Below are 12,070 nucleotides of genomic sequence, written 5' to 3'. Positions count from 1 at the left end.
TTTTCGGAGGCGTATTTGATAATATTACACGTATATTACATGCTTGTTAGGAGACCTGGGGGGGCACCATTATCGTTGTTTATCAGAAATTCCGCTTAGTGTTTTCGACGAATTTAGCATCTTCTAACAGTGCATTTTCCAATAGCCTCTACCCCTGGGTATTTTATCAAGGTTGAGTACAAGTTTGACGATACAATGGTCCGACTGCGTGCTTGGAACAATTTAAATTTGAGTGGTCTTTTGTAATATTTCGCTTGTGGCGACAACAAAGTCAAGCCGACTCGCCGTGTGCGGGCGTTTTTGCATGCGGGTGTATTGCTTGGAGTTTGGATGTTTGATGCGGAACACGTCGTATAGCTCGAGGTCATTCATTGAATGTAATATGGTAGTTTTTGCGCGCCGGTTCCCGTGTTTTTCTCTCCCGCCGGTTTTGTCTAATTTATCATTAAGGACACAGTTAAAGTTACCGGCTATAATACAGTTTTCTATCCCGCTTTCCGCTTGTCTTTTTTGTTAATAGCGTAAATAGGTTGCTGTAAAACTGAGGGCTGTCTTGGTTTGGTCCATAGACATTGCACAACGTTAACCGCTGGTCAGTTATTTCGAGGTTCATGATTATATATCGTCCAAAGTTATCGACACATACGTCTTGTTTTGAGTAAGACAGTTTTTAAAAACAAAACCGCGACTCCTTTGCTTTTAGTTGAGCCATGTGAGGCTAAGATTTCTCCACCCTATTCTAATTCCCATTGCCTGAGACATGATGCTGTTGTGTGCGTTTCTTGCAGGCAAATAATATCAAACTTTTTTTTGGCGTAAAAAGTAAAAATCACTGCGTCGTTTTCGAGGGTTTTGCAAGATTGTACGTGATTAAACTAAGACCACATTCGCACTGATATTTTCCGATTCCATAATCTGACACATTTTTTCCCCCGCAGCTACAGTGGACTAATTTAGCATTGCAGGCATTATTAACACAATAAGATGTCATGGTTCGTTTTGGTAAAGAATTTACTGTTTTACATATACAAGTCATTGAGTACCTTTTACACTATGCATTCAAGTGTTCCTTCATCGGTCTGAAACTCCGGTTGAAATATGTGACAGCATTTTTCTCATCGGTAGGTGGCAGATGGAGCAGTTGATTGTCACCGTCACAATCCTAAATTCCATTGAACAAGAAGTTGTGTTTTGGTCGTAGCCCTCTACCTCACATTTAGGACAAGAAACTGGTATTTTGAATTCTCTGAGACTTATCGACTTTAGGCGTTGGTTTCATTTCGTTGTTTTGATTTCCATCAGGTAGTCTTGATTTTAGGTTGCTACTTTCGCCGGAAGCGACGGTGGTGCTTTGGTTCTCCATTCTGCTTGCTTCTCTCCTTTATTTCTCGATCTGCGGCGGTGAATTTGCTGCCACTCTTAACGGTTTCGGGGCATTCTTGGTTTTCCTCGTTTCTTTTGTTGGTAAGCTTTGGATTTTCTTCTTTCCTTTTAGGGCAGTTTTGCTGTTCATGCCCAACTTTTGTGCAATACTTGCAAGTTATTTGGTGCCCGGTATACGTGCAGTAGAATTACGTGCATATACGTGCACTCGTAGTTGTTTATGGTAATATAACTTGGGAGTGGATTCTTTTCAATATCGGCTCTATCAAGCGTAAGAATTCGCATTCCTGTTAATAAGCCATTTCTATCCTTTCTATGTTGGATATGTTTAACTTCTCCGCATCTGTTCTGGAATTCGGATTTAATGACCTCATTAGGGAAAATATTGGCACCCGTCCTACCGCCACTTTCACTTTATCCGACTCATAAAGTCTCCAATACAACTTTTCTTGTAGTACATGTAACATCTATTAGGTTCCTTTTTCTTTCCGAGATTCCGATCAAATTTTTAACTGGGTATTTTTCTTATGATTTTGATGACATATTCTCTTTTACTTTGATCCTTAGTTTTGAAGCTAAGGCAGGTGGGTCTCTTCAAATAACCTACGCCTTTTTGATGCACAACTTGCGCAAAGCGTGGACCTTCATACATGACCTTTAGTGTCCGCTCGTTACGAGCGCTAACGTAGAACAAGAGATCAAAGATCTAATGTGTGAGCACGTCGATCATAAACTAATTAGCATAGCATTAATTAACCATTTTAGTACAACGGTCGAATAGGCGCGATCAAAACTTTTAATGCATCTCCACTTAAATGGAAATAGTTTGAATCGATGTGAGGATTCCTTATCTCACCAACACGTGCCCTCCAAATTCCCAGACAATATAAGCGCGTCCGACCGATATAGGAGTCTAATACTATATATACTTTTTATTTATATTTGCACACTAACGTAAACAAAGCCAAAAGTTACCGATTACTGTGTTACTAACGGGTTCCCGATGCATGGCAGTTTACTTGACTCGCAAGCGTTATAATCATTAATTACTCATTAATTGGACGATATAAGGCTAAGCTTAGGCAGAGATAACGTATCGAATACAACCGATTAATCAATGTTATAGTACATTTTAAGTATGAGTTAGCGCCTACATATAATCGTTAATTACTCGTCAAATATAGGCGGTCGTATGCAGTATAGTTTATAAAACTATGCTTTGTTCAAAGCACTTTATAGATTGCAATCATTTAATTAAAGTTTAAGATGCATTTTGAATTTGGCGCATTTGATCAAACAGTAAAGTAATCGTTATTTAATCGCTAATTATGCGGTTTCAATTCTGAAAAATCCAGTACAGGTTCTTGCATAGTTCTGTTAGCATCGCAATTTAGCGTAACTGTTTAAGATTTAGTTATTATGTTTTCAGCTATTATCATTGTTCTGTTTGTTAGCGACTGAACATAATTTTGTCCTGCGCCATGGCTCAGTGGTTTAGGCGCGTTTGGTTTTCAATGCTCGACGGCGGTACAAACACTGATCGGCGTATGAGTCCTTGGGCAAGACACTAAACAGAAATTGCTCCAGTCGAGCGGTCACCAATGGGTTGTCCAAATTAACAGTCATATACAGGGAAAATAATTACCCACAAAGTTGCATATATGTGTTGACTCGCTGCCCAGACGAGGATAAACCTTCTGTAGAAGCGCGTCCGGTTGTGACGTTGTGAGTACGAGTGTAGTTCTTGAATTATGTTCGCGAATCGTGTGAGAACGAGTTCGCAGAAACAGTCCACAGATGGAGTCCCACGGGACCGAAATCGGGAAATTTTGATGGTCGGAACGGAGAACGAGTTCGCGTTGACTCTCTAAACCTAGCTTACTTGCAATCTGGCTGATTTGGCTCTTGTTTAAATCTGGCTATCGTGTGTGGTTCGCGTTATCGTCAAGACATCTGTATATATTCATCAAGTGGGGAGCATTAATTAAGTTAAAGACAGCAGTCGCTTATTCTTTATACGACTAAAACTGCAGCCGCGTTCAAGTTGTAACCTGAGATTTTTAGGAATTAAAGTCTCGAAATGTTTTTTTTGTCTAAATTTAGTTTCAGGGCATAGATTTCGCGATTTGAACACAGCTAAAAATGAGTAGAACGCGCAACTGCCCAAAACCGTGATGTTTTCTTTTTTCTATTTACGTGACCGCCAACTCCGTCCCCATTTCGCTTGGTCTCCATTGTAAAAGATAGGCGCACAGTGATTTTAAGAGGTTCTAGGTGTTTATATTAAAAATTACACCAACTATTTAGGTTTAATAGGCCGGTTTAGTTTGTGGTAGGTTAACGCTTACACTTTGGCGCTTATTTACGAAATTTAAATAGTAAAAAAAATAATTAAAAACCTTTAAATAAACGGTTTGTTAGAAATATATATATTAGAAAATAGTAGTTTTATTCTATGAGTTTAAATTAAGTCAAAATACGAAGAAAAAAAACATAAAACGCCCTCGACGTCATTGACTACAATAGAAAACGAGAACGACCCGCGAAAGAGAGAGTGCATCATGCTCTCTCCTTTGCCGACATCAGAGATGCGCGTTCTATTGTTTTTTATTTCTGTGGATTTGAAACGAAATTGAAAACGTTTTTTTTCCGTTTAAAGGCAAAAATGCATTGATGAACAAGCCCTAACTTCTAGTAGAGTTTGTGACTTCAATTTCTAAATCACCAACCGGCAAAATATTACGGAATTAGGAGATTTTCAAAAGTCTACTAGACTATGATGTAATAATGCCAAATATGTTTATTCACGATGTACAGAATTATGATGTCATAATAAAAAGTTGGCCGTGTTATTTACAATTATTACATCATAATTTAAATAAACAATTGTTGGAAATATTTGTCAGAAATTTCTTTGAGTTCCTGCATGGCGTAAACCTCCGGTAACTTTGGCTCCACCTGGTGTTCAAACATTGGTCCATCATCCTGCTGCATGGTGGCAGTAATGAGCCGGTGGAAATTCATTGTTTGCTTTGCCATTTCTATGAAATATTACATCATCATAATAATAAGTTACAAACATGAAAAAGCTTCCAAACCTGATTGTGCAAGACAATGCATCGAATTACGGGGATTAAATTTTGATATTTCACGCGATAATGTCGTCACGTCTTGAAGCGCGTCTTCAAATATTGTTGACAATTCCCATTGTGATGCATCTATCTGTAACAACTATGATGTCATAATCAAACTAGGATGCCATAATCAAACTATGATGTCATAATCAACTATGATGTAATAATCAACTATGATGTCATAATCAACTATGATGTAATAATTAAACTATGATGCCATAATCAAACTATGATGTCATAATCAACTATGATGTCACAAACCTCTTGTAACCTTTTGACCTTATATTGCATTGTGACATAATCAAGGAATATTTTCCCCTCGTTCGACCAATCAACAATTTGTGTTCGTTCATGCGTGTCCAATCTTTTTAGAACATTTTGGATGTCCGAGAGTTTTCCGTGAACTAGCCAATCTATAGAAAAAATATACACCATAGAAACAATATATACACGAATACACCATAGAAACAATATGTACACGAATACACCATAGAAACAATATGTACACCATAGAAACAATATATACACCACAGAAGCAATATATACACCATAGAAACAATATATACAAACCTGCAACCACATACTCCATGAACATAGCATGCCCCGCCCCCCACACGCCTCCCTCAATCAAACTCAAGGCACAATCCTCGTATTGGAACGAATATTTTAAATATAAAGCCCTCGATTCATGAAGCCACGCAACGGGGACCCCAAGAACGTCAACTACATATTTCTCTTTATGTAGTGCCTGGAACAAAGATATCATATTCAAGTAGACATAGAAATAATATAAACATAGAAACATTATAAACATAGAAATATTATGACCATAGAAATCATATAAACATGGAAATATTATGACCATAGAAATATTATAAACATGGAAATAATACAAACATAGAAATATTATAAATATAGAAATATTATGAACATAGAAATATTATAAACATAGAAATATTATAAATATAGAAATATTATAAATATAGAAATATTAAAAACATAGAAATATTATTAACATAGAAATATTATAAATATAGAATATTATAAATATAGAATATTACAAATATAGAAATATTATAAACATAGAAATAATATGAACATAGAAATACTATTAACATAGAAATAGTATAATACCGTCTCATTGGTTGGGATGGAGGTCACATGACGCGAAATGAGATTTTTTACCAAAGTTTCGCGATATCTGTAAATTATGACATCATCAATATATGAGATCATGTACATACATAAGCACACAACCCACCTATCATCATGTACATAAACACACAACCCACCTATCATCATGTACATAAACACACAACCCACCTATCATCATGTATATAAACACACAACCCACCTATCATCATGTACATAAACACACAACCCACCTATCATTATGTACATAAACACACAACCCACCTATCATCATGTACATAAACACACAACCCACCTATCATCATGTATATAAACACACAACCCACCTATCATCATGTACATAAACACACAACCCACCTATCATTATGTACATAAGCACACAACCCACCTATCCTCATGTACATAAACACACAACCCACCTATCATCATGTATATAAACACACAACCCACCTATCATCATGTACATAAGCACACAACCCACCTAACATCATGTACATAAGCACACAACCCACCTATCATCATGTACATACATAAGCACACAACCCACCTATCACCATGTACATAAACACACAACCCACCTATCATCATGTACATACATAAGCACACAACCCACCTATCATCATGTACATAAACACACAACCCACCTATCATCATGTACATAAACACACAACCCACCTATTATCATGTACATAAGCACACAACCCACCTATCATCATGTACATAAGCACACAACCCACCTATCATCATGTACATAAACACACAACCCACCTATCACCATGTACATAAACACACAACCCATCTATCATCATGTACATAAACACACAACCCACCTATCATCATGTACATAAACACACAACCCACCTAACATCATGTACATAAACACACAACCCACCTATCATCATGTACATAAACACACAACCCACCTATCATCATGTACATAAACACACAACCCACCTATCATCATGTACATAAACACACAACCCACCTAACATCATGTACATAAACACACAACCCACCTATCACCATGTACATAAACACACAACCCACCTATCATCATGTACATAAACACACAACCCACCTATCATCATGTACATACATAAGCACACAACCCACCTATCATCATGTACATAAACACACAACCCACCTATCATCATGTACATAAGCACACAACCCACCTATCATCATGTACATAAACACACAACCCACCTATCATCATGTACATAAGCACACAACCCACCTAACATCATGTACATAAACACACAACCCACCTATCATCATGTACATAAGCACACAGCCCACCTATCACCATGTACATAAACACACAACCCACCTAACATCATGTACATAAACACACAACCCACCTATCACCATGTACATACATAAGCACACAACCCACCTATCATCATGTACATAAACACACAACCCACCTATCATCATGTACATAAACACACAACCCACCTATCATCATGTACATAAGCACACAACCCACCTATCATCATGTACATAAACACACAACCCACCTATCATCATGTACATAAGCACACAACCCACCTATCATCATGTACATACATAAGCACACAACCCACCTATCACCATGTACATACACACACAACCCACCTAACATCATGTACATAAACACACAACCCACCTATCATCATGTACATAAGCACACAACCCACCTAACATCATGTACATAAACACACAACCCACCTATCATCATGTACATACATAAGCACACAACCCACCTATCACCATGTACATACACACACAACCCACCTATCACCATGTACATACATAAGCACACAACCCACCTATCATCATGTACATAAACACACAACCCACCTATCATCATGTACATAAACACACAACCCACCTATCATCATGTACATAAGCACACAACCCACCTATCATCATGTACATAAACACACAACCCACCTATCAACATGTACATAAACACACAACCCACCTATCATCATGTACATAAGCACACAACCCACCTATCATCATGTACATAAGCACACAACCCACTTATCATCATGTACATAAACACACAACCCACCTATCAACATGTACATAAACACACAACCCACCTATCATCATGTACATAAGCACACAACCCACCTATCATCATGTACATAAGCACACAACCCACCTACCTATCATCATGTATATAAACACACAACCCACCTATCATCATGTACATAAACACACAACCCACCTATCATCATGTACATAAACACACAACCCACCTATCATCATGTACATAAACACACAACCCACCTATCATCATGTATATAAGCACACAACCCACCTATCATCATGTACATACATAAGCACACAACCCACCTATCACCATGTACATAAACACACAACCCACCTATCATCATGTACATAAACACACAACCCACCTATCACCATGTACATAAACACACAACCCACCTATCACCATGTACATAAACACACAACCCACCTATCATCATGTACATAAGCACACAACCCACCTATCATCATGTACATAAGCACACAACCCACCTATCATCATGTACATACATAAGCACACAACCCACCTATCACCATGTACATAAACACACAACCCACCTATCATCATGTACATAAACACACAACCCACCTATCACCATGTACATAAACACACAACCCACCTATCACCATGTACATAAACACACAACCCACCTATCATCATGTACATAAGCACACAACCCACCTATCATCATGTACATAAACACACAACCCACCTATCACCATGTACATAAACACACAACCCACCTATCATCATGTACATAAACACACAACCCACCTATCACCATGTACATAAGCACACAACCCACCTATCATCATGTACATAAACACACAACCCACCTATCATCATGTACATAAACACACAACCCACCTATCATCATGTACATAAGCACACAACCCACCTATCATCATGTATATAAACACACAACCCACCTATCATCATGTACATGCATAAGCACGTATACACCGTGCTCCCACAATCCACAAGCCTCCAGTTGGGTCGCATACGAAACATGAAGTCTCTCTGCCGCACTCATGTGGTAACCAACGGCCGATAATAGTCGCCATACCAACCATGAAGTTCTATAATCGAGTTTGTCGGCAACGATCGACGATGGACACAAGGTTTTCTCCATGTTGTGTGACCTGTTAAATGCATGTTATTTATCACACATGACACACAAATATAACAACCCACCTCTTACAATACAATAATAACAAATGATAGGAACAAATATAACAACTCACCTCTTACAATACAATAATAACAAATGATAGGAACAAATATAACAACCCACCTCTTACAATACAATAATAACAGATGATAGGAACAAATATAACAACTCACCTCTTACAATACAATAATAACAAATGATAGGAACAAATATAACAACCCACCTCTTACAATACAATAATAACAGATGATAGGAACAAATATAACAACTCACCTCTTACAATACAATAATAACAAATGATAGGAACAAATATAACAACCCACCTCTTACAATACAATAATAACAAATGATAGGAACAAATATAACAACCCACCTCTTACAATACAATAATAACAGATGATAGGAACAAATATAACAACCCACCTCTTACAATACAATAATAACAAATGATACAAAACATCTCGAACTCCATCGTTTCTTCCATCCATATAATGTGGTATAGGGGCCACACTGTATACCGAGTGCTCACTACTGCCCTAAAGTGGTGGGAATGTAACTTACGCAACGTAGAATCAATACACGAACCTTCCATGAAGTTTTATACAACTCCACAGCATCATCTAGTGGTGAAAGTGGGTCCGAGATAAAATTAAGATGAACCAACAACGAACGTTTCCAATCCAACCCCTCGCAACAATTCATCTTGCCCCGACTTGATAACCATACCTATGATGTCATAATATGTGTTATGATGACATAATATACATGTATTATGATGTCATAATACCGGTTTAGCAGCGAGCATAGAATAAAGTTTGATTATGACATCACTAAGATGACAATCAACTTTTGAATCTTCCCACTCGATCAGTTGCTTGGCAACAGCGACACGCGATGAAACGGAAGCGTTTGATTGGCCGACCAGCATCGCTAGGTGGGGGTTGCCTATAAGTAATAAACATATGTATGTACAACACACACCATGAACCCCCCAACCCCTCACCTCGTTCCAACAACACCCGCATAATCCCTGCTTCATACACACCATGAACCCCCCAACCCCTCATCTCGTTCCAACAACACCCGCATAATCCTTGCTTCATACACACCATGAACCCCCCAACCCCTCATCTCGTTCCAACAACACCCGCATAATCCTTGCTTCATACACACCATGAACCCCCCAACCCCTCATCTCGTTCCAACAACACCCGCATAATCCTTGCTTCATACACACCATGAACCCCCCAACCCCTCACCTCGTTCCAACAACACCCGCATAACCCTTGCTTCATACACACCATGAACCCCCCAACCCCTCACCTCGTTCCAACAACACCCGCATAATCCCCCTTGCTTCACACACCATGAACCCCCCCAACCCCTTACCTCGTTCCAACAACACCCGCATAATCCTTGCTTCATACACACCATGAACCCCCCAACCCCTCACCTCGTTCCAACAACACCCGCATAATCCTTGCTTCATACACACCATGAACCCCCCAACCCCTCATCTCGTTCCAACAACACCCGCATAATCCTTGCTTCATACACATCATGAACCCCCCAAGCCCTCACCTCGTTCCAACAACACTCGCATAATCCTTGCTTCATACACACCATGAACCCCCAACCCCTCACCTCGTTCCAACAACACCCGCATAATCCTTGCTTCATACACACCATGAACCCCCCCAACCCCTCACCTCGTTCCAACAACACCCGCATAATCCTTGCTTCATACACACCATGAACCCCCCAACCCCTCACCTCGTTCCAACAACACCCGCATAATCCTTGCTTCATACACACCATGAACCCCCCCAACCCCTCACCTCGTTCCAACAACACCCACATAATCCTTGCTTCATACACATCATGAACCCCCCAACCCCTCACCTCGTTCCAACAACACCCGCATAATCCTTGTTTCACACACACCATGAACCCCCCAACCCCTCACCTCGTTCCAACAACACCCGCATAATCCTTGCTTCATACACACCATGAACCCCCCAACCCCTCACCTCGTTCCAACAACACCCGCATAATCCTTGCTTCATACACACCATGAACCCCCCAACCCCTCACCTCGTTCCAACAACACCCGCATAATCCTTGCTTCATACACACCATGAACCCCCCAACCCCTCACCTCGTTCCAACAACACCCACATAATCCTTGCTTCATACACACCATGAAACCCCCCAACCCCTCACCTCGTTCCAACAACACCCGCATAGCCTCCCCTTGCTTCCCCGAACAAATAAGTTGATAAACATCGACCAACGAGCCGTCGTCATTGGTTGGAACACGGTGGCCAATCAGAACGTCTGATTTCACGGAATCGTTCAACCATGACTTGAGCAATTGTTTACGACGTGAAGTTAAAATATACGAGTCATGCAATGGTGAGTCGGCATTTCCCCATAATGCGTCGCATAATCCGAACACTAGGTGGTACAAGTGAGCTGTGGCTGTAAAAGTATTATGATGTCACACATGTTGTTATGATGTCACACATGTCGTTATGATGTCACACATGTTGTTATGATGTCACACATGTTGTTATGATGTCACATATGTCGTTATGATGTCACACATGTCGTTATGATGTCACACATGTCGTTATGATGTCATACTTGAGGGTTGGTTATCTTCAAGCGACGATCGCCACCAATCATCGACGAGTTCTTTAAATTCATCGATTATAAGATTTCCATTTTGTGGGGAATACCGGGGTATTTGAAAATCTCCTACATCCCAACTGCTATGCTTGAGCGAACATTCTAATAATGGAACGTCCTTTGTGATGTCATAATCGTGGTTGATTGTTTGAATGTTAACAACAAATTCCTTGTCGAAACTATAATGATAGAAATACTATAATAAAAATTATATTTAATAATATCATAATAGAAATATTATATCGATGGAAATATTAAAATAAATAATTAAAATATTATGACTACCTTGACCTTTTGACCCCTGTGTGAACGAAGGTTAGGTCATGTGACCATCCTACTCGGCAAGAACGAGGATGACAAACATCCAAGTTCTTTGGTGTTTCTATGTTTGTAGATCCCATACAACGAGGTTTGCGACATAAAGATGTTATCGGGGGAATGTTAGCTCGACGACGAGCACGAGGTGTGTCAACCAACCTATGATTATGATGTCATAAT

At 39.4% G+C, this 12,070-nt stretch overlaps 1 protein-coding gene and 1 pseudogene across 1 annotated transcript in view; both read right to left on the bottom strand.

The window, feature by feature from the left end:
* The window catches only part of LOC149725638 (uncharacterized), a 4,212-nt pseudogene extending 187 nt beyond the window's left edge, over positions 1-4,025 (bottom strand).
* A 140-nt stretch (positions 4,026-4,165) lies between these two features.
* The window catches only part of LOC149725637 (nuclear pore complex protein Nup98-Nup96-like), a 28,529-nt gene continuing 20,624 nt past the window's right edge, over positions 4,166-12,070 (bottom strand). The window contains exons 21-32 of the mRNA XM_089891203.1: positions 11,858-12,049; positions 11,528-11,751; positions 11,105-11,362; positions 9,669-9,826; positions 9,467-9,607; positions 9,305-9,417; positions 8,640-8,852; positions 5,652-5,718; positions 5,088-5,265; positions 4,779-4,930; positions 4,482-4,614; positions 4,166-4,424 (exon numbers count right to left, since the gene is read on the bottom strand). Coding sequence (XP_089747329.1) covers positions 4,258-4,424; positions 4,482-4,614; positions 4,779-4,930; positions 5,088-5,265; positions 5,652-5,718; positions 8,640-8,852; positions 9,305-9,417; positions 9,467-9,607; positions 9,669-9,826; positions 11,105-11,362; positions 11,528-11,751; positions 11,858-12,049 — 1,996 coding nt within the window. The 3' untranslated portion in view covers positions 4,166-4,257. The remainder of the gene's footprint in view (positions 4,425-4,481; positions 4,615-4,778; positions 4,931-5,087; positions 5,266-5,651; positions 5,719-8,639; positions 8,853-9,304; positions 9,418-9,466; positions 9,608-9,668; positions 9,827-11,104; positions 11,363-11,527; positions 11,752-11,857; positions 12,050-12,070) is intronic.

This window comes from Ciona robusta, chromosome 13 (assembly GCF_009617815.1).
Source record: "Ciona robusta chromosome 13, ASM961781v2".
Classification (NCBI taxonomy): Eukaryota; Metazoa; Chordata; class Ascidiacea; order Phlebobranchia; family Cionidae; genus Ciona; species Ciona robusta.
Note: the sequence above shows the minus strand (reverse complement) of the source record. Positions and strands in the feature narration are given on the sequence as shown.